Genomic DNA, 21779 nt, shown 5'->3' on the forward strand with positions numbered 1-21779 from the left:
ATTTTCTATTTCAGACTGGCGGTTCGGGGCCCCACAGCCCCGTGTATTCCACACCCAGGGTTCCAGGGTCTCTCTGGACGTTAAAATTACCATCCCCGCCTTTCTTCTCCCGCTGAGTCCCGGCGTCACCGTGAGTCGTTCCGAGGCCTCGTAGCTCTGCTGCCGGTTCCCGGGCAGCCCGTGTCCTTTTCGGGTGACAGTCGCTCCGGAGTCCATACCCGCCAGTAGTTCTGCTTTCGCTCCAGTAGAGACCGCCGCGTCGTTTTCTGGTTTAAAATGCTCCTCTGAGCTCCCGCTCCTCGTCCCTGGTCCAGGAAGCGGTGAGGGGTCCTGCTTCTGTGAGGAGTTCGGTCGGGGCCGCGTCTCTGGCTGGAAGGGGAGAGTGAGTCCTGCCCAGGTCGCGCTGCGGCCGCGGGACGTGTGGGCATCCCAGGAGGGCAGCGAACTCTGAGGACAAGGAAGAAAAACCTACAAAACCCCAAAAACCTCGCTCGTTTGTCTCCGTCTACCCCAATCGCTGTCTACCCTGCCTGCAGCAGTGGGCAGGGGAGAATCGCCTTTTCTGGATGCTGAGGGCCTCCCTGTGTGTGTGTTTGTGTCCCAGGAAGAGGGGATGTTGATTCTAAGCATTAAACAGCCTGTTGTCAACATTCAGGATTCACTTCTCAAGACTGATCTTAGCCGAGAAAGAAGCCCAGACGCAGAGGAAAGAAAGAGGAGTCAGAAATGACGCTTTCCCAGGTGAAAGTCATATTTGGTTTCGTTTAGTCCTAATGTTTTATGGTTCAAAGTTGTGTCTAAGTCTGTCTTTGATTGAGATTCATTGGATGTCTTGTAGCTATTTTATTCGTCTTCAAGTTTCAGATAGTATTTGCAATAATAGTTTCATTTGTAATTTGGTGGGCTTCTATTTACTTTTTCTTCTCAAAATCGCGTTGGCTCTCCTAGATACAGCAGAGGTTTTTATTTGCAATCCCCCTAATTTCTTTTGATTTGGGGTTGCTCTGAATTTATGCAATCACGGAGGTCTCTTTCGATCGCCACATTTTCCAAGTAGGAATGGTGATTTCCACACTTTCTGTCTTTTGTTAATGTCCTTCAGAAAAACTTCATAATTTCGTCACGTAGCTGTAGAAATATGCTGTAAATACGTGTCACGGTATATTTGCTAATGGCAGGGCGGACTGTTTCTCATATTGTGTTGTTTTAAATTACTATTACCAAAGAAGAAAAACTGTTTTCAGTATGTTAATGGTTCTTATAGTTAAAAACCCTTCTTTTTCTAGGTTTCTAGGTTTCTCTTGCCTTCTGAATGATAACGTTTCCAGCTCTTACTCGCTATTTTCACGTTACCTCATTTTCCCTATTGTACTGGCCCAGCCCAGGCGTGATGTGCAGTGGCGGGTGGCGGGAGCCCTCCTGTAATAGCCCGTGTGTCAGCCTCATTTGTAGTGGAAATGCTTTCATTGTTTACTGCCAGTCATGATGTTTGCTGAAATTTTCTTGCTTATTAACGCTTCTTTTAATTTTAATTTTTTATTTGGCATGATTTTTAATTATCCAAGAATTTCCTCAAAGATTTGCTTTCATAAATTATTTTTTTCTATTTTAACCTGTTAATGTATAACAATAAATTTTCTCATCTTCAGTCATTGTTTTCTTGTTGGATAAACTTTTGGCTTATGTTAATGGTAGATTATCAAAATGTAAATGAATAAAATTTTATTGATATTTACATATACGTATTTAGTGGAGATTGAAGGTAAAATTTTCTGTATATTTTTTGTTTTTGTAGTTTTTTTTAAGTAGGCTACTATAGAATAATGTTGACAGCAACCTAACTAAAATTAAGTATGATTTATAAATGTTCGTTGTACCAAAAATGCTGAAATGCGCATGAATAAAAAATTGATAGAAAAATTCATCCAAAAACATCTGTCATTCAGAGGCAAATGCTTTTACTGAAAGAGTGTGTGTGTATGTGTAAGTAGAAATCTATGGTGTGTGTAAAAGATATATCATCATTTCATAAATAATTTTTATATTTATTTTAACCTTTAAAAAGTGTTCATCCATATTTTCCATGGCCTTGGATTTTTTTCTACACTATCACAGTAGTGAATTAATAGTAGTGAGAATAGTAATGTATTATGTGCATGCATGTGTATGAGCGTGTTGAGATCTTTTATGCAGTTCCATGTTATTAGGTTTGAACTTGTTTCAGGTTTTCTCATTTAGGAAGCCCACTACCAATGTGCTTTTAACGCTGCATCTATTACTTAACTCTGATTCTTTAGGCTCAATTCTAAGCTCCCACCACCTGGTTCAGGTCTGGCTGTGCCATTTCTTAGCTGTTTGACCTGAGGCAAGTTTCTTAGAGTCTCTGTGACACAGTTATCTCCTTTATAAGGTGGGAACAGATATTTCTCTAATGTTATTACAGGAAATAATATTACATTTAGAGTAATGCTTAGCACAGAAACTTTTTGAAGTTTCAGAAACTTTTTGTCTCTGCCATCGTAGTCATCATCACAATTCTTAGATTCTAAACTTTCTTTAAAGCCACTGTGGACTTCATAATCCCTAAAGTCACCACCCATACACTAGCTCATCAGAGAAACTAAATATTATTGGTGTGTAGAATGTAGTATCTAGCACTTCTATATAGACCACTTTATAATGAATTTTTTATTTGTATATTTTATTGTCCACAAAATTGTGAAATGTACAAGTCATTTTGTGGATTTATGTCCTCTGGTTGGAAAGTGTAATAATGCAAAATTAGGGTTATATGACTTGCTGAAAATTATCTTACGCTGATCTGTCACAACACTCACTACAACCCAGTCAATCCGTACCCCTCTCTCCTCTCATTTCGTGTGAAGATAAGAACGCTCCCCATGTCCACTTGGCAAATTGTGTTTTTCTTTACAGGTGCTGTTGACGTTCAGGGACGTGGCCATCGAGTTCTCTCAGGAGGAGCGGGAGTGCCTGGACCCCGCTCAGAGGGCCTTGTACAGGGACGTGATGCTGGAGAACTGCAGGAACCTGCTCTCCCTGGGTGAGGAGAGCTGCCTCCAGAAGTCAGGATCTGTCCTATTTATCTTTGCATTTTCCCTTGAGAGTCTCTGGGGAGCCCTGCTTTGCTGACTGAGTTTCAGATCCTTGTTTTTCAGAAAGAATGTGAAGCCATATCGATTCAGAAATAAAAAGCTTTGTGATGCAGCATCTGAACTTTGACTTTCCCCTCTCTTCAGATGATCTGCCCACTTCACGCTAGGTTAATGAGCCCAAGTAATCATAAAACATTGTAGCAAAATGTAAAAATATCTGATCACCTGGTTTGTCCTTGTGCTTTTGATTCAGTAATTCTTGGAAGAGAGCTGGGTATTTGTATATTTAAAATATTCCTTACACATTCAGAAGAAGGCAGTCAGTGGACAAATTTCTGAAATATTTTTCTAGACCCATCTTTAATGTCCTTTCTTAGCTGAAAAAGGTCTGGGATTAAATTCTAGAAAAGCCCCAGCATATCATGTTTCTCTTTTCTTACAAGCGAGACTCTCTCTTTCTGACCTGAATATTATTTCCATTTTGGAGCAAAGGCAAGTGACCTGGGCTGTAGGGGGCGAGTTGAAAATAGTGAAACAGCCAGGTAGGTGGGAGTGTATCAAAGATACAGGTAAAAGCTCAGATGGGCAGAGAGGAAGCAACTTCATCCAATATTGTTTGAGAAACTCTCCCCAAATGGGAAAGGTCTGTAGGAAAAGAAAAGTACTTGTGAGCTGTCAAAGGAAATCTCCCCCATTACTGTGCTCTGCAGTCATGGAAAAATTTATCTTCCAAACCTTCAGTGGTGGTCCAGCTGATGCAGAGACAAAGGCAAAGTCTTTATCATGACCCACGGTTCTCCATTGTCTGGCTCCTGTGACTTTTTTGGTCTTTTAGCTTTGAGAGGGATGAGAAGGGCTGTTTCAAAGTGGTCCACTTTCCCCTTTGGTCTCTCCTTCTGTACTTGATTCCATCTGATTCCAGCTGATCCGTCAGTTCCTCTGTAATCCTAACTCCAGGACCTATTCAGGTTCCATCCTCATTTCCCACATTTAGGAGACCTTCTTAGGAGATGGAAAACATTGGCTGCTCTTCCATTGCATCTGGGTCCCAGGAAAGTACGTGGCACTGCCTCATGGGCTCTCTGCCTCATTAGGCCTCACAGCCATTGCTTCACTCCTGCTTTTGCCGTATGTCAGGAGTGTTTAATGGGGAAGTGGGGTGGATCTTCTGAGATCGTCACTCAGCAGTACTGTAGAGATGAGACAGTGGACAAAGAGATTGTATCTTTGGTCCTTAATCCCACATGGGGAACGGATCTCAGCTGCTTTTTGGCACTCAGCTTAGGATTTATGGGCAGAGCACACAGCTCCTTCCCAAAGACCCTGCCAGATCTGACTCCCTTACTTTACTCCCATATGTTAACTTTTTCGCCTTCTTCGGCACTCTACCTATGCTGAATGTAGACAAACCTCAGCTCTGGAAGATTTTCTGTTCTGCTAAAGATTTTCTGTTCTGCTAAATTTGTGTAATTTAGCGTCTGGAATTTATGCTTTCTTAGGGTCTGAAATATCAGCCTCTTTTTTTCTGCTATGATAATCCACTTGTAGATAATGGACACCTTCTGGTATACTCTCCCACAGAGGGGGTTTACTGGGTAACAAAGTATTTAAAGGAGAACATTTTGATTAATATGTTACAGTGTCATCCTGTTACTTACAGAAGTGCCCATTTAGGCCACTGAGTGGAGCTATCAGCAAATTCTAGGATGCTGAGATAGAAAGTGCAAATCCTAGGATGCTGAGATAGAAAATATGAGAGTCTGATTAATAAGTGGTTGTAGTTATCTTTTTGCTTTTTGTGGAGTGTCACAGTGTCTCTCAAGGGCAGTGTGGCTGTGTTGATCAAACATCCTAGTGAACATTCCCTTTGAGCTGGCAATCACAGGTATATGGATTTATCCTAGGGTGAACATTGTCACAACCTTCCGTCTGTGAGGCTTTGACCAAATTATCGTTCATACCAAATTATTCATCTCATGTTTATTTTCTTGTTCATTCTCTTTCAAACACGTGCAATTTTGATACATCATATTGAGGGAACTTATGAAGTTAAAGGATGCCTCCATTTTTTAGCTCTACCCTAATTTGTTAGGTTTAAGCCACTACTGTTTTCGTTGTGTGCATTCCCATGTAGTATAAATGAACTAAAAAATTTTGATCATTGATTGCATACTTTTGATGGCACTCAGAATTCTATTTTATATCTTCCATTTGTATGGCTATTGGATTGAGTAGTGAATATTTCTTTATATATTTTACAAGGAAATTTCCTTCTTGAGTGTTGAGGCTTATGGCTCAGCAGCAGTTTCCCCAAAACCTGTTCAAACCTCTGAATTTTATGTAAAAATTATCTTAGTCTCTTTGTTCTCTTTCACGTGATTTAGTACCTTGGCTTAAAGTGCCTTTTTCTCACACTGATTGAATGTTTTACGTTGGGAATATCAGATCTTAAGAATATACTTTTTGTCTTAAGTTACCGTGTTCATCCTGGAATTACCATTAAATTGATTTGTCATAGTTTATTGTATAAGGTCCTTACTTTTTGTATAATATATTTTAAGTTTTCCAAATAAACTTGTTGGGTTTTATTTTAATTTTACTGGCTTTTTATATTTTGGTACACATGCTTTATTCTATAATTAATCTCCCTGTCTAGATCATCATGTACATCTTGGTATACTAAACTCATTTTTAAATACCTCATTGTATTTTATTGGGAACTTAGCCAGTCTCTTCTACTCCATGTGTGTGCTCATCACTCTTGCTTGTAACACTTGCGTTTTCCATAAAATTTCTAACGTTCTGGTCATGATATTCTCTAGTTAACGCTTGAAGGCTGTTTAGATCCTCTTGTTTTAAACTGAATTCCATTGAAAGTTCACCTGGTCCTTGACTCTCATCCCAGTGCTCTCCTGTTCTCTGGCACGGTCAGCTGCTTACGTTGCTGACCACCTCTCTGCACGTTGATCTCCTGCCTGGCACCGCCCAAAGTTGTTTCTCCAGTCCTCTGCTGTGAACACTGCCCTTAGTAGAGTCCAATTCTTGCTGTGGGTCGTTAAGTTATTTTCCCCTTGAGGTTGCCTATGTTCTGATGATGCTTATGAAGTCAGAAGTTATTAATTTTGGATAAGTGCACATTAATTTCCATTGATTTATATTAACAACTATATATCTACTAATATATATCGTGTAAGAGCATCCCTCACCTTGTGTGTCCTTATGCCAGGGATTGTGATAAGAGATCCATGTAGGTAATTTCAGATCATTAGAGGAGGCCAGCAAAAGGAACATTATTCTTATATAACAAACAAGGACACTTAGCCTCAAAAAGGTTAAGATGCCAAAATTGGTAAATTACTACTTATAAAATATATTATATAATTAATAATTTGGTTACTATATTATTGCTCTTTAGCTAATGTAATCACATCTACCCCAAAGTTCAGACCGTGACAAGAGCCTTCTGCTGACTTTGTTTCCCTCCAGTAAGTTCTTTGTCCTCCCCACCAGCGATTCTTCGTCTTGCCTCAGGGTCATCCTCCATTGCTGTGTTCTTGACAGAGTTTCTTTGCATCTGCGTGTGTATGTACAGAGTGGATTCGTTCCATCTCCCCTTGATGGCCATTTCCACAACTTTGTTTTTGATACCTGTTAGGAACATTTTTGTACACGTCTCATGGAATATATGTGTAGGCATGTATTCTCTTGAGTATATGCATATAAATAGAAGTCCAAGGGTAAGTTTCAGTTTGATAAATTGCAGGGCAAATATTAGAATAGAGATATGCCTCTATTCCTCCCACTCACTCCCTTCAATCTCTTCCATTTTTCCCCTTCCCATAGTATATTTACCACAGAATGGGTCAGTATCATGCCACTTGTTAAATCAGTTCATGTCTTCTAAGGATTTTTACTGTCCTATCACAGTCATGTTCCCGTAAATTTGCAAGTACAAGCTGTGTTCTTTTACCTTTCATGAGACTGTTCATTGGTCTGGATGCAGCACACTCTTAGTTCCTTAGCATATGAATTTTAAGCCCTGGACACCCAAGTTTCCTCAGAATTCCCCACCTCAACCCCTTCCCCATACACTGTACAAAGATCCCTCTTCTTTCAGAAGACAGCTTGCTGAGGACAGCACTTTAGGCTAGTCAGTGTAAATCAATCCATTCAGGGAGTAATGACTCGGATGCCATTATGCTAGAGAGATAGCCCACTAGCAGTGTTAGTGACACAGCTCTGTTCCTCTAATTTTCTTGCAGGATTTCTGTCTATGCTGCTGGGATTTTCTGTGACCTTTGTGCCTACCTTCTGAGTAGGCAGGGGTGTTTAGTACTTAAGAACATGTGGCGAGAGCCTGCAGGCCCAGGTTCAAATCTTGGCTCTCAAATTTACTTTCTGTGTGAATTAGTGTTGGATACATAAACCCCATAGGCCCATTGTTTTTAAATGGAAAATTGTGATATTTTTACCTCAAGAATATTTAAATAAATTAATGCTTATTAGAGGCCTAGAGGGCTTTGAACGTTGCAGGGAATTTAGTAAAGACTGAAAATTTACCTTTGTTTACTAAGATTTCTTAACTTTCTCTTATGGTTCGTATGAGATTGGCCTTTGCTTGCATTATATTTTCTCTGTATTTTGCAGTTTGTTTCATATCAGTGTTGTCTCTGACCTTAGTTAATAAGTTTGCAAAGCACACACTCTCTATTTTGTGACTGCAGAATTGCATAGTTAAAGACTGCTCCATAGTGAGGAAATTGCTTTGTTTGCTGGCCGTTAACTGCAGGCATGAAATCATAATCTGATTTCTGATTGCCTTCCCCTCTTCTTAGTCTTTCAAATACTATGTATTTAACTGAACTGACTATTTCAAAAGTCAGTGGTTCTTAAGATATTGTTCTGAAGGAAGAAGACTTTAGAATTCTGCAGATTATAATTGTTTATAATTGTGTTTACTTATTATTCAGCTTCTGGATTTGTCATGGGTTCTAAAATGTTTGATTCATTTTTATGAAGATTTACATATAATGGCTTTTCACTTTCTATTATGTATTCTGACTGTCATGCACCAATGGTTAATGTTGCAAAATGCCTGTTCTGCACAAGTGGAGATAGTTTTATTATAGGAATTCAGAACAATATTTTTTTATTCTTACAATAGTGTTTTATCAAGTTCTTCCTTATTTTCCCAGTGCTATTTTTATTTTGTAATTGTGATTGCCATTTATTTATCTTATTAGATATGTTTGGTAGAGATTTCCATTATAGTATATAGTGCTGTTTTAGCCTTTAATTGGATACAATAATTATGCAGTAGACATGCATTAATATAATATTGCTTTTCTTCAAATATGAGACACCCAAATGTCTACTGCCAATTGATATGTACTTTAGGGTGGCAACAGAAAGATACCACTTGTTTCAGGGCCTGTGTAAATTTTCATACTGTGAGTGCTTTGATCATAGGGTACTGGAACTAGGCTTTCTTGAAAATAATTTTATCTATTCACCCTTTTTTATTGAGGAATCCTATTCCCTTTGTATTCCTAGATATTTGCATACTGTGGTTGAGAAGTTTAGTAATTATACATATTACTTTTGGTCTAACATTATGTTTTCACTGTAAAATATTCACTTTACAATTCTAGTTAATTGGAAACCTATGGTTCTTTATATCTTTCAGATATCTGTGCTAGATGTGTGATCAAGGAAATATCACCAAAAGAGGATATTAACAAATGAGAATTATTCCAAACATTGATGATGGAAAAACATGAAAGAAACGACATGAAGGATTTTAATTTCAAGAAAGTTGAGCAAAATATGCATGAGTTTGAGAGTCAGTGTGGATGTTATGAAACAAATTACAAAAGAGTGACTACGGCCCATAACAAAAATCTCACTGGTGGAAGAGATCAACCGCATAACAAATCCTGGAATAATTTCTCTCTAACGCAGAGTGTTTCTGTAAGAAAAAGTACTTATCAATATAGCAGACATGAGAAGTCATGTATAAGATATTTGTTAAAACTGAAACATAACATAACCTATGCAGGAAACAAGTATATAAAATGTTTTGAAAATAGGATTGGATTAGGAATTCAGTCACATCTGGCTGAACTTCAGGAGTTCCAAACTGAAGGGAAAATTCATGAAAGTAATCAAGTTGAGAAGTTTATCAACAATAGTTATTCTGCATCAGAACTTCAAAGAATTCCTCCTAGTATCAAGATCAACATTCATCATAATTCTGGGAAAATTTTTATGTATCCATTATTACTTACACAACATCAGAAAACAGTGAAAAATAGTGAAAAGCCTTACAAATGCAATGCTTGTGAGAAGGCTTTTAGAGAAAGCTCAAACCTTGCTAGTCACCAGAGAATTCTTTCTGGGCAGAGACCTTACAAATGTAATGAGTGTGGCAAAGCATTTACCCAATTTGCAAACCTTTCTAGACATCTGAGACTCCATACCAGAGAGAAACCATATAAATGTGATATATGTGGCAAGGGCTGTAGTCAAAATGCAAATCTTGCAAGTCATCAGAAAATCCATACTGGGGAGAGACCTTACAAATGTAATGAGTGTGGCAAAGCCTTGTCCGAGCGTTCAAGCCTTACTCAGCATAAGAGAATCCATACTGGAGAGAAACCTTATAAATGTAATGAGTGTGGGAAGACTTTCAGAGGAAGCTCGAATCTCACTAATCATCAGAGAATTCATTCTGGGCAGAGGCCTTACAAATGTAGTGAGTGTGACAAATCCTTCAGCCGCATCTCACACCTCACTAGACACCAGAGAATCCATACTGGAGAGAAACCTTATAAATGTAACGTGTGTGGCAAGGTCTGTAGTCAACATTCAAATCTTACAATTCATCAGAGAACTCATACAGGAGAGAAACCTTATAAATGTAATGAGTGTGGCAAAGCCTTTATGGAGTGTTCAAGCCTTACTCAACATACGAGAATCCATAGTGGAGAGAAGCCTTACTCGTGTAAAGAATGTGGCAAAGCCTTTAACCAGTCCTCTAACCTTGTCATACATCAAATAATTCATACTGGAGAGAAGCCATACAAATGCAATGTGTGTGGCAAAGCCTTTAATGTGTGTTCAAGCCTTACCCGTCATCAGACAATCCATACTGGGGAGAAGCCTTACAAATGTAGTGAGTGTGACAAGGCCTTTACCCAATTTGCAAACCTTACTAGACATCAAAGAATGCACACTGAAAAGAAACATTGTAAACCCAATATGTGTGGCAAGGGTTTTATCCAAAGATCAAGCATTGGGGGTAATCAGAAAATTGCAGTGGAGAGAAACCTCACAGAGGTGTGTGGCAAAACCTTTAATATATGTTCAAACCTTCCTTAACATCAAAGAATCCATACAGTTTGAACAGAAACAATAAAAGTCACGTATTTGGCAAAGCCTCTAACCAAGTCTCACATTTTAGCTAGGCATCGGAATGTACATCTTTGAAAGAAACCACATAAATGTGATGGGTATGGCAGAGCGTTTTTCTGAAGATCAAGCCTTATGTAATATTAGAGTTCCTACTGGAGGGAAACCTTATAAATGAAATGAATATGTGAAGATTTTATGAAATGTTTACACCTTTCAGCTTGTGAGAGAATTCATATTGGAGAGAAAACATCAAAAGGTTATTGACGTGGCGAGATCGTTAGACAATGGTCTGACCTAAGGATTCACCAAAGAATTCATATTGTAGAGAAACCGTAAAAATGTAATGAATGTGATAAATTGTTTAACAATTTCTCACAACAGGCTACGCATCAGATAATTCATACCAGAGGAAACTAAGTCTACGAGTTCTTCTCAAGGATTATTCAAGTTAAATTCTACATGGTAATTAAAAATCAAAATCATACAACCTATCCTGGCAAAGTTACAAGGATACCTGTGGAAAGGTCCTGTTACTTACATTTTATTAAATATTTAATTATTTGAAGTGTCTTAAAAAGGCTACATTACTCTTGATGATTTTCAACCTGAGGTTTGAAACTTGTTCCTATTGTGCCTTCATTACAGTCTGTTTATATATCACCAGGAAAGTCTCCAGGAAGGGTTTAGTGAGAAGAAAGGGCACACTTCATTAGCTGAGGTTCACTTATGTCCAGTTTCCTGAAAGAACAAGAAGCCTGACTTTGTGATACAGTATGGTATAAAAACTTGAGAGTATGATGAATGATATGTAATCGATGTAAAATTCTGCTCTAACTCGTCATGATGAATGCATTAAGGGCCCTTTTCTCCAGGTTTGTTGGTATGGGGTTTTTATGGTGGTTGGGGTTGGGGTTGGGGTTGGGGTTGGGGGTGCGAGGAGAGGGTACCTGAATATGGTTTAAAAGTTTCCACCACCGCCAAAGAAGGGAGCACGCAGGCTTTCTAACCAGCTTGCCCACCTGTGAGTTAGAATGGAAAGAGGGATGGGAGACTTATAAAAGCTGTTAGTAATCAAATAATAAAAAATGAAGTCAGACTTTAATTGAACACTGAATTTTTACTCTTACTCTTGAAGTTTTTCACTCCTTGGTTGGGGAAGATCAGTTTTCCTCATGCTAATAACTATACACATCCTTTTCTGCTGCACATATAGGATCATTTATACAATACGATTCTTGAAAGTGTTTGTGCAATACTGTTAAACTGTGATATTTGTACAGTAGTTTCATGAAAATGTATAGAGGCGTTTATCAGACAGTAAATATGATTTAATAGTTTTACTAGGAAAGTAACTTTTCCAAGGCTATAAAAATCTCAATTTGAGATTATGGTAGTATGCCTTAAGGTTCATTGTTCCTTTTCAACTGTGTTAAAATTCATTTTTGTTTTCTTATAGAATTTTTCCTTACCCCTTTTTTCCATGCACCTTTTAAGCAAATTTATATATTTAATTTACATTTCATCCCCATAGTTAGTAAAAAAAAAAAAAAAAATTGGAGAATACGTAAACAAAGGAGTTGTTTTGAAACTTTTACAACATAAAAATGCTTATAGGACAATGATAGGTACAAAGTAGATGCTCTATGAATGTGAAGAAAAAGGTTCCTTTATGTCTTTACTTAAAGAACTGGAATTGTACAAGATGATGAACTGAAATGTTGAGATGGGGAGGCAGGAGACCTCTTGCTACCCCAAAGGTCACACAGGAGTTTTGGTTAAAAAATGTGCTCATTTTATCTAAAAGTCCTCTCTCAAATTCTTTCCCTTCTTAGCGTTATCATTGCTGTCGTGATATCATCTTCATTGCTGCGGTGGCTACTGGACCTCAAGTCTCCGAAGTCTTGTAGGCCAGAGCTAGTAGATTGGAATGTTTCCCTGAATTCAATGTAAATATGTTAGAATTTTGTTTTATTTATATATAATTCACATGCCATAATATTTACCCCCTTAAAAGTGTTCAGTTAAGTGAGCTTTTATGCTCACAATTTTGTAAAACCATCACCACTAACTCCAGAATGTTCTCATCACCCCAAAAAGAAACCCCATACACTTCAGCACTCCCCACTCCCACACCTGGCAAACCACTAATGTAATTTCTGTATGTGTGTCACTATCATGGACATTTCATATAATGAAATAATACTCTATGTGGCCTCCTGTGTTTACCATCTTTGAGTGAAAATGATTTCAAGGCTCATCCATGTTGTAAAATGTATCAATACTTGATTCCTTTTTATGACTAAATAATGTTTCATTGTATGAAATTCTTTGGTCCCCTTCCACTTTTTAGTTATTATAAGTAATACTTTTATGAACAGTCAATAACAAGGCTTTTTTGTTTTTGGTGGACATACATTTTCAGTTTTCTTGGGTGTATGTGTAGGGATGGAATTGTGCCGGGAGCCGCCCACCACTCAGCTAAGCCTCTACCCCAGGACAAAGGTCCGGGAGAGAGATGAGGGAACGCACGGAGGAACCTCAGAAGATGGCGGTCGGCCGCTCCTGATCCTACTCATGCTGCTAATCTTAGCAATATTGCTCTTGCTGTTCTTTTTCTGTGCATGGGCTATCTTGGGGAAAATCTCTCCACGCAGGGGAAAGAAGCTGATGTAACCTGGCCTTCTGGGGAAGATTCAGGGGAACGACAGCCTGAAGGGAAAAAACCTTCTGACCCCCTCCTGGAAAGGCGGTAAAGGAGCTTGGACAGCCCTCAAGGAGGAAGCCTTCTAATAATCAGCCTCTAAGGAGAACGTTCCCTCCTCAGGTCCTTCTGGGAGGTAGGTATTATCCTAGGCCTGTTAGGACAGGAGGTGAATGGTGGCACCCACCCAGGAGCAAAGATATGCAAAAGGTACACTCTCCTAAAACAACTCATGATCCTGATAAAGTTGCAGAAAAATATCATAATATATTGACACAGAGGAACTGGGATTATCATGAGGATTGGGAACCCTATAAAATAGTTAATGGTAAAAGAGAAACCCCAAGCACTGTGCCTGTGTGGCTTTCGATCAGACGGAGCTGGGGGCCTGTGTGTACTTGGTCCCCTTATACTTTGCAATACTTCTGTTTTCATTATTACAGGAATAAAGATAGAGGCTTAGGGCCATTCGACCCATGGGGAACTGAGTCTAGACATTACACCCCGTCTTGCAAGCAGTCTTAGACATCTAGACGCCTAGTAGACATATAGAAAAGGTCAATATCTATAATTAACAAAGGTCGCTTGCTTCTCATAGACATACTGTGCTAATATTATAACAAGATATGCTTATAGACCCATTTTGTTTGCCAAAATTATGTACTGGGATAATTCCATGAAATCATAAACACGTGACCTGGACCCTATATAAGTGCTTGAATGCTTTGAATAAATCAGACTTGGAAACCTCACTTCCAGTCTCACTGCCTCTCATTCGCCGACACCGTCCATCCCTCAGGAAACCTGGACTCTGCTGGAGCTGGACTCCGGCAGAATTGTGTCATGAAGATAAGGTGACTCAATTTTATCTTTTCTGAGGAACTGCCAAACTTGTAAAGCAGCTGCACCATTCTATATTCCCACGAGCAATGCACAAGGCTTTTGATTTTTCCACTTCCTCATCAACAGTTATTTTCCATCTTTTTGATTATAGCTATCCCAACAGATGTGAAGCGGTTTTGATTTGCATTCTCTAATGACTCATGATGTTGAGCCTCTTTTCATATGTTGGTGGCCATTGGTATATCTTGTTTGGAGAAATACCTATTCATTTGCAATGCATGTTTTTAAATTGTGTTGTCTTATTTGTTTGAATAATTCTTTATATATGCTAGATAAAATGCCTTTATCAGGTAAATGATTTGCGAACATTTTCTCACATTTTGTGGATTATCTTTTCACTTTCTTGATAGTGTCCTTTGACACAAGTTTTAAATTTTGATGAAACTATTTGGGGGAGGAGTTGCTTCTGCTTTTGTTGTTATATCTAAGAAACTATTGCTTAATCCAATGTCAGGAAGTTTTATACCTACATTTTCTTCTAAGCATTTTATAGTTATAGTTCTTGCATTGAGTTTTTTGATAGGTTCTGCAATTAACTTTTGTATATAGTATGAGGTTGGGGTCCAGCTTCATTCTTTTCCATGTAGATAGCCAGTTGTCCCATCTGTTCAATGTTTTTAAGCATCAGAGTTCCTTTACTAAAAGATTGTAAAATATTATCAAAATCTCTCTTTTATTGAGATGAGATGAAAGGACCAGTAGACCATGGAAACAATACAGTCATGTTGATTGAGATTTTTAGACTTTGAAACATAGTATTATTCTGAGGGATTGTAACAATCTATTTGGTCAGGAAAACCTACACATATTATTTAAGAGTAAAAATTATATAAGGCAAGAATTTGGAAGCAGTTTGATCAGTGAAATGTATGAAAGACTGGTACATCATAAAGGTAGTCACTGGCACCTACATTCTGAAGTCCCAGGGTGGGTAGAGAAGCTAAAGGTCGTGGATGTGTGAGAAGTTACTGCTTCTGGCTACCTTATATGTGGTAGAGTTAGTGAGGAGGTTTGCAAATTCTTTATGTGGGCACTGTGTTCTCCTGAGATTACTATTTTTTTTAATTCTTTTTTAAAGTTTTTTTTTTTTCCTGAAAGCCCCCCAGTGCATAGTTGTATATTCTAGTTGTGAGTGTCTCTGGTTGTGCCATGTGGGATGCCACCTCAGCATTGCCTGATGAGTGGTGCTGTGTCCGCACCCAGAATCTGAACCTGCTAAACCCTGGGCCGCCGATGTGGAGCATGTGAACTTAACCGCTCGGCCACAGAGCAGGCCCCTGAGATTAACATTTTCTGCTTCACTTCTGCCTTCCAAATTCCACACAGTTTTTTCTCATTTTCTCGCAAACTTCAATGAGAATAATACAACATTTAAAAGCAAAAGTATTAGCCACAGCAAACTAGGGCAAGGGAGAATGGGATAAACAATAGAAAGACCAAAAGCATGGAGAGAGGCTGAGAAAAAAGATGTGTGTAGAATAAAGGCTTTTCAAATAGCCTACATATACTGGGGAATAAAATATCTGAGGAAACTGTAAGCTATCTTTTCTGGCTCTGCAAAAATAGAAAGTGAAGGTGACGGCACAGTGGTAAATAGCATGGCTAAGTGTTGAAGGGCGTCACAACTCTGAGTTGCTCTGGAAACACAGTAATTTATTTTTTCCTCTTTTATTTTTTTTTGGGGGGGGGTTCGGGCATTTAATGAAAGCTCTGTCAAGTCACAGTATGACTACTAAGCTGATAGAAGAAAGACTACATTGACCACACGTGGTAAGGAAGACATTCTTTATAAAATTGGTTTGGAAGAGCCAGTGAACAAATTACAACCTACAACAAGCAACAAAAACAAATCCTGAAGGAGGAGAATCTGATTCCAAGAGTTCCAAATTATAATATTTACAATGGCAGTTTTCAACAAAAAGTTAGGAGAAATGCAAAAAAACACACAAAAGCATGGCTCAGTTACAAAAAAAATTGAGAAAGTTTGAGAATGCTCAGACATCAGACTTCAAGCTGAAATGAAAGAATGCTAATTAGTAACATGAAAATAGATAACACACTGGTAGAATTAATTATATAGTCAAATTCAGAATAATACTGTAATATAGTGGTGTGTTAATCACTTAGCTCAAGTAAAAACGACAAAAGTAATAAAAATAACTACAACTACAATATTTGTTAATGGATATACAATATAGAGTTAAATTGTGGCATCAGAAACATAAATTGTGAGTGGGGAATTAAGCTGTAAAATTTTTGTCTGCAATCAAAGTGAAGTTAGTGTAAAGTAGACTTTGATTAGAGGTTTTATGTTAGCCTCACGATAACCACAAAGCAAAAATCTACAGTTTATACACAAAAAAATAAAACAGAATCAAAGCATTCCACTCTAGAAAATCATTAACTCCTAAAGGATCAAGAGAGGAAGAAAGGAGCAAGGGAACTACAAAACAGCCAGAGAAGAATTGATAATACGGCATTAGTAAGTCCTTACCTACTGGTTATTAGTCTGAATATAAATAAATTGAATTCTCCAATCAAAAGACATAGGATGGCTGAATGAATAAAAAAAAAAAAGACCCAACTATATGCTGCTTATAAGAGACTTCAGCTTTAAGGACACACGTAGGCGCAAAGTGAAGAGATGGGGAGAGATAGCCCATGCATGTGGAAACCAGGACAGAGAAGGGGTAGCTATAATTACATCAGACAGAAAAAGACTTTGAATCAAAAGCTAACAAAAGACAAGGTCATTATACAGTCGTGTGTTGCTTAGTGACAGGGATACATTCCGAGAAATGCATAATTAGGCAATTTTGTCATGCAGACATCATGGAGCGTACTTACACAAACCTAGATGGGAGAGCCCACTACACACCGAGGCTATATAGTATAGCCTATTGCTCCTAGGCTACAAACCCGCACAGCACGTTCCTTTGTGAAATACTGTAGGCAACTGTAACACAATGGTAAGTGTTTGTGTATCTAAACACAGAAAACATACAGTAAAAGTAAGGTGTAAGAGATAAAAAATGGTACACCTGAAGAGGGCATTCACCATGAAAGGAATTTGCAAGATTGGAAGTTGCTCTGGGTGAGTCAGGGAGTAATGAGTGAATGTGAAGGCCTAAGACATTACTGTGCACTGCTGTAGATTTTATAAACACTGTACACATCTTGGGGCCAGCCTGTTGGTGCACTGGTTAAGTTTGCATGTTCCTCTTTGGCAGCCTGGGGCTCGCCAGTTTGGATCCTGGGTGCAGACCTATGCGCCACTTGTCATGCTGTGGCAGGCATCCAAGATATAAAATAGAGGAAGATAGGTATGGATGTTAGCTCAGGGCCAGTCTTCCTCAGCAAAAAGAGGAGGATTGGCAGCAGATGTTAGCTCAGGGCTATCTTCCTCAAAATATATATATATTTTCTTCAATAATTAACCTTTGCTCACTGTAACATTTTTACTGTACAAACTTTTTATTTTTTTTAACTTTTGACTCTCATAATAACACAGCTTAAAACACAAACACATTGAAGAGCTGTACAAAAATATTTTTATACCCTGATTCTATAAGATTTTTTTTTCTATTTTTAATTTTTTATTGGTTCTACTTTTTAAACTTTTTTGTTAAAAACTAAGACACAAACACACAGCCTAGACCTATACAGGGTCAGAATCGCTATCACTGTCTTCCACCTCCACATCTTGACCCACCCAAAGATCTTCAGAGGCAATAACATGCATGAAGCTGTCATCTCCTGTGATAGCAATGCCTTCTGGAACACCTCCTGAAGGACTTGTCTGAGGCTCTTCATGAGGAGGTATCACTCTTTCCAGAAATATATTCATGATGGTTTGCTTGATTTGTTTATTTTTTTTCCATCATAGGTTTGCTTGTAAGAAGAGAATCCACCAAGAACATTCCTCTATATCAATGAAAACCTTTTGGTGTTGGGGTTCATATTTTCAAACTTTTTAAGGAGCTCGTTGAAGTCTGGAAAAGCTCCTGCTTAACACTTCACTGTGAATTTTCTTGGGGGTTCTTTTTCCTCTCCCGCAGTTTCCTTTTCTCCTGCCTCTCCTTCAGCTGTGTTCTTGTTCCAGGTGCAACTCCTCCTCTTTAGTCAACTCCTCAGGAACTACCTCTAGGAGCTCCTCCATGTCATCCTCATCTCTAACCAAGTTAAAGTTGTTTGCCTCTCAATGACAGCCTTGTTGATTTTTGCACCCTCCTCATCCTGGGCAAATCTTTTGAAGTCATGGACAAAGTTTCTTGTGTATCTTCTCGCAGATACCATTCATACACTCCTTGGTGACATCATACCAAGCCCAAGCAAGGTTCTTGATACAGTCAAATTGTAATCCTTCCAGAATTGAGTCAGTGTCTGCCTCAGTTGCAGCAATAGCCTGGACAAAGGTCCTCCTCAGGTAGTAGGCCTTAAAAGCTGCTATAACTTCTTGATCCATTGGTTAGATCAAAGAGGTGGTGTTTGGAGGGAGAAATACTGCTTTGCATATGGGAACGAAGATCACCAAAAAAAGATGTCCGGGAGCATTATCAACCAAAAGCAAGATCTTGAAAGGTACCTTATACTCCCAACAATACTTCTCCATTTTGCAGGCATAGCAATTCAGGAGGGCATCTTGGGAGAGGAGCTGGGTCATCCATGACTTCTTATTGCTTCTGTACTGCACTGGCAGTGCATGCTTATTGATAAGCTTGAAGGCCTGGGGTTCTCAACCACAAAAGGTTTTGATTTGTTGCATGCAACATTGCCCTCAAGCAAGACTGTTATCCTATCCTTAAAAGCTTTAAACCTGGCATTGACTTGGTCTCCTTATGGATGAAAGTCCTTTCAGGCATCTGTTTCCAGAATAGGGAGGTTTCATCTATATTGAATGTTTGCTCTGGCAGGTGATTTTCCTCTGCAGTCAGCTTATCTAGAGTTCCTAAAAATTCTCAGCTGTCTTCACATCAGCACTTGCAGATTCACCACTCACTTTCACATTATGTAATGAACAGTGATTCTTGAATTGTTTAAACCACACAGAGCTAGCAGTAAATTAACTTCATAGTCAAGCCCAGCCTTTTCTTTCAACACCACAAACTTTTTGCTTTGGCTGTGATCATCATGGTGCTGAAAGTGTTGTGTTTCTGTGTCTGGCCTTCAATTTAGGCTATTAGAAGTTTCTCCAAGTCTGCTATAGGCCCTTTTCAAACATTTACTCTTATTGTCTTCAATGAAAGCAGATCCTTTAATAGCTTTCATCACTTTGTTCTTGTTCTTCAAGATCATAGCTATGGTGGAATGGGACATGCCTGACTGGTGAACAATAACCATCATGGATTTTCCACCTTTGTAATCCTTAATCACTTTTTTTGTTTCTAGATCATTCAATGTGGTCTCTTACTGCCAATATTAGTAGCAGACTTTATATGCTTAGGGGCCATAATGAACAAAATAACACAAAACTGAATCAAGCACAAGAGAAAATGTTGCAATCAAGAGACATGGTAAACAGGAGATGTATGAGGCTACTGCCAGCATAACATTGCATACTGTTTTACAGTAACCTCTTTTTAATATAAATCGGATGAGTTCACTCTAAAATAATGATAAAAAGTATAGTATAGTAAATACATAAACCAGTAACATAGCTGTTCATTATCATTTTCAAGTATTAAATACTATACATAATTGCGTGTGGTATATTTTTATACAACTGGCAGCACAGTAGGTTTGTTTACACCAGCATAACCAAAAACATGTGGGAAATGCATTGTGCAATGACATTACACCAGCTACAACATCACTAGGTGATAGGCATTTTTCAGCTTCGTTATAATCTCATGGGGCCACCATCATATATGTGGTCCATTGTTGACTGAAACATCACTATGCGGTGCATGACTGTATTTTTGTGCCACAAGTTTCAATATGTCTATATCCATTATGTCAAACTAACTCTTTTGCTTTTGAAATTATTGAAAGCTTAATACTCTACATCACTTTCATAATATAAATACAGAGATAGCTATGTTAAAAAGTTTCCTATACCTGAGAAATAACTATTTTGCTCCCTTGGAAATCCACAAACTCCACACAAACAAAAAGGATTCATGACTTTCCCCCTCTAAATGACTATTCCTCTGCTGCTCCAAGTTTAGTGAAAGCTCCACTTATGTAACTGACATGAGAGTTCTCCCCCAAATCTCTTTCTTTACAACACGGCCATTGGCTTCTTCACGTTATTCAGAAAAACCTATTTTCTGCAGATGCCAAAACCCACGCTATTGTATCCCAGACATCATGTCTTTCTAAATTGTCAAAACTCACCTTTTTTATTTTTTACATCAGCCAAAACATCATTGTAGGGGCCGGCCAGTGGCACAGCAGTTAAGTTCGCATGTTCTGCTTCTCAGCAGCCTGGGGTTGGCTGGTTCAAATCCTGGGTGTGGATATGGCACCGCTTGGCAAAAGCCATGCTTTGGTAGGCGTCCCAGGTATAAAGTAGAGGAAGATGGGCATGGATGTTAGCTCAGGGCCAGTCTTCCTCAGCAAAAAGAGGGGGATTGGCAGTAGTTAGCTCAGGGATAATCTTCCTCAAAAAAAAAAAAAATCGTTGTACTCTTTTTTTCCCCACTCCAGTTCAATCTGGCCATTTCCGCATGAAAATCAAAATTACATGTGCTTATCTCCCTCTCTATAATTATATGCAAATGGCCACCATCTCGATAAGAATGTGACATACAAATTTCATAACTTGGCCCCCAATACATCCACTATCTGAAACTGATTTCCATTCCAACTTCACCCCATAATACTTCATTATTCTATGAGAAAATTTTTTCTTCAGTTTCTTGAATGATCCTCTCACATGCTATTCCTTTTTCCTGGAACTCTTCCAGAAATTCCATGCTCAGTTAATTTCTGGGTAAATTTATTATGCCAAATTGAAAGTTATACCCTCAAAGACATCCTTACAATATCCAGATTATGTCAGGATCTACTGTTTTATTATTTCATAGACACTGAACTACTCCACTACAGACATTAATAAAATATAAGTATTTATATAATAATTACATAATATTTCATTTACAATTGCTGTTACTATTTATGATTTATTATTCAGAAGAAGGGTGGGCTAGTAGTTAAGGCTCAGTGCTCTCAGGGCCACGGCACTCTCTTTTTCTCAGGGGTATCCACACTAGGCATCTGTCAGTTGTCATAGTGTGGTGGCTTCACGTTGCTCTCATGCTGAAAACTATGCAACCAGTATTTCTCATACCAGCATGATCACCCATGGTGGACAGGTTTCGGTGGAACTTCAAGATGAGGAATTAGGACCTGGCCACCTACTTTCAAAACAATTGGCCATGAACACCTACAAACAGCAATAGAGCCTTGTCTGATAAAGTGCTGAAAGGTGAGAGTACGGCACCAAAAAAAAATTGAGCAAGGTTCCACTCTGATATATACAGGGTTGCTAGGAATCGGATTCAACTTGGCTGCACTAACAACACATTGGGCAGAGGTATAGTCTGTCCTGTTCACCATTATCTTCTAATATGACTGTTTCACAGTTGTGCTTGCAAAGCTGTGAGGATGAGTGAATAAACAACTAAACATTACACAAAAACATGAGT

General features: G+C 38.5%; 1 protein-coding gene across 1 annotated transcript; it reads left to right on the forward strand.

The window, feature by feature from the left end:
• Window positions 1–3153: 3153 nt before the first annotated feature.
• On the forward strand, window positions 3154–13437 carry LOC139042221 (zinc finger protein 677-like). The gene is made up of 2 exons (XM_070499484.1): window positions 3154–3294; window positions 8800–13437. The coding sequence occupies exon 2, from the start codon at window positions 8877–8879 to the stop codon at window positions 10491–10493; it is 1617 nt and encodes a 538-aa protein (XP_070355585.1). The 5' UTR covers window positions 3154–3294; window positions 8800–8876; the 3' UTR covers window positions 10494–13437.
• Window positions 13438–21779: the final 8342 nt, after the last annotated feature.

The sequence above is a fragment of the Equus asinus genome, chromosome 26 (genome assembly GCF_041296235.1).
Source record: "Equus asinus isolate D_3611 breed Donkey chromosome 26, EquAss-T2T_v2, whole genome shotgun sequence".
Taxonomy (NCBI): Eukaryota; Metazoa; Chordata; class Mammalia; order Perissodactyla; family Equidae; genus Equus; species Equus asinus.

Coding starts and splice junctions, on each gene's coding strand:
- LOC139042221 (XM_070499484.1), top strand. CDS start 8,877: ATGATGGAAAAACATGAAAGAAACGACATGAAGGATTTTAATTTCAAG.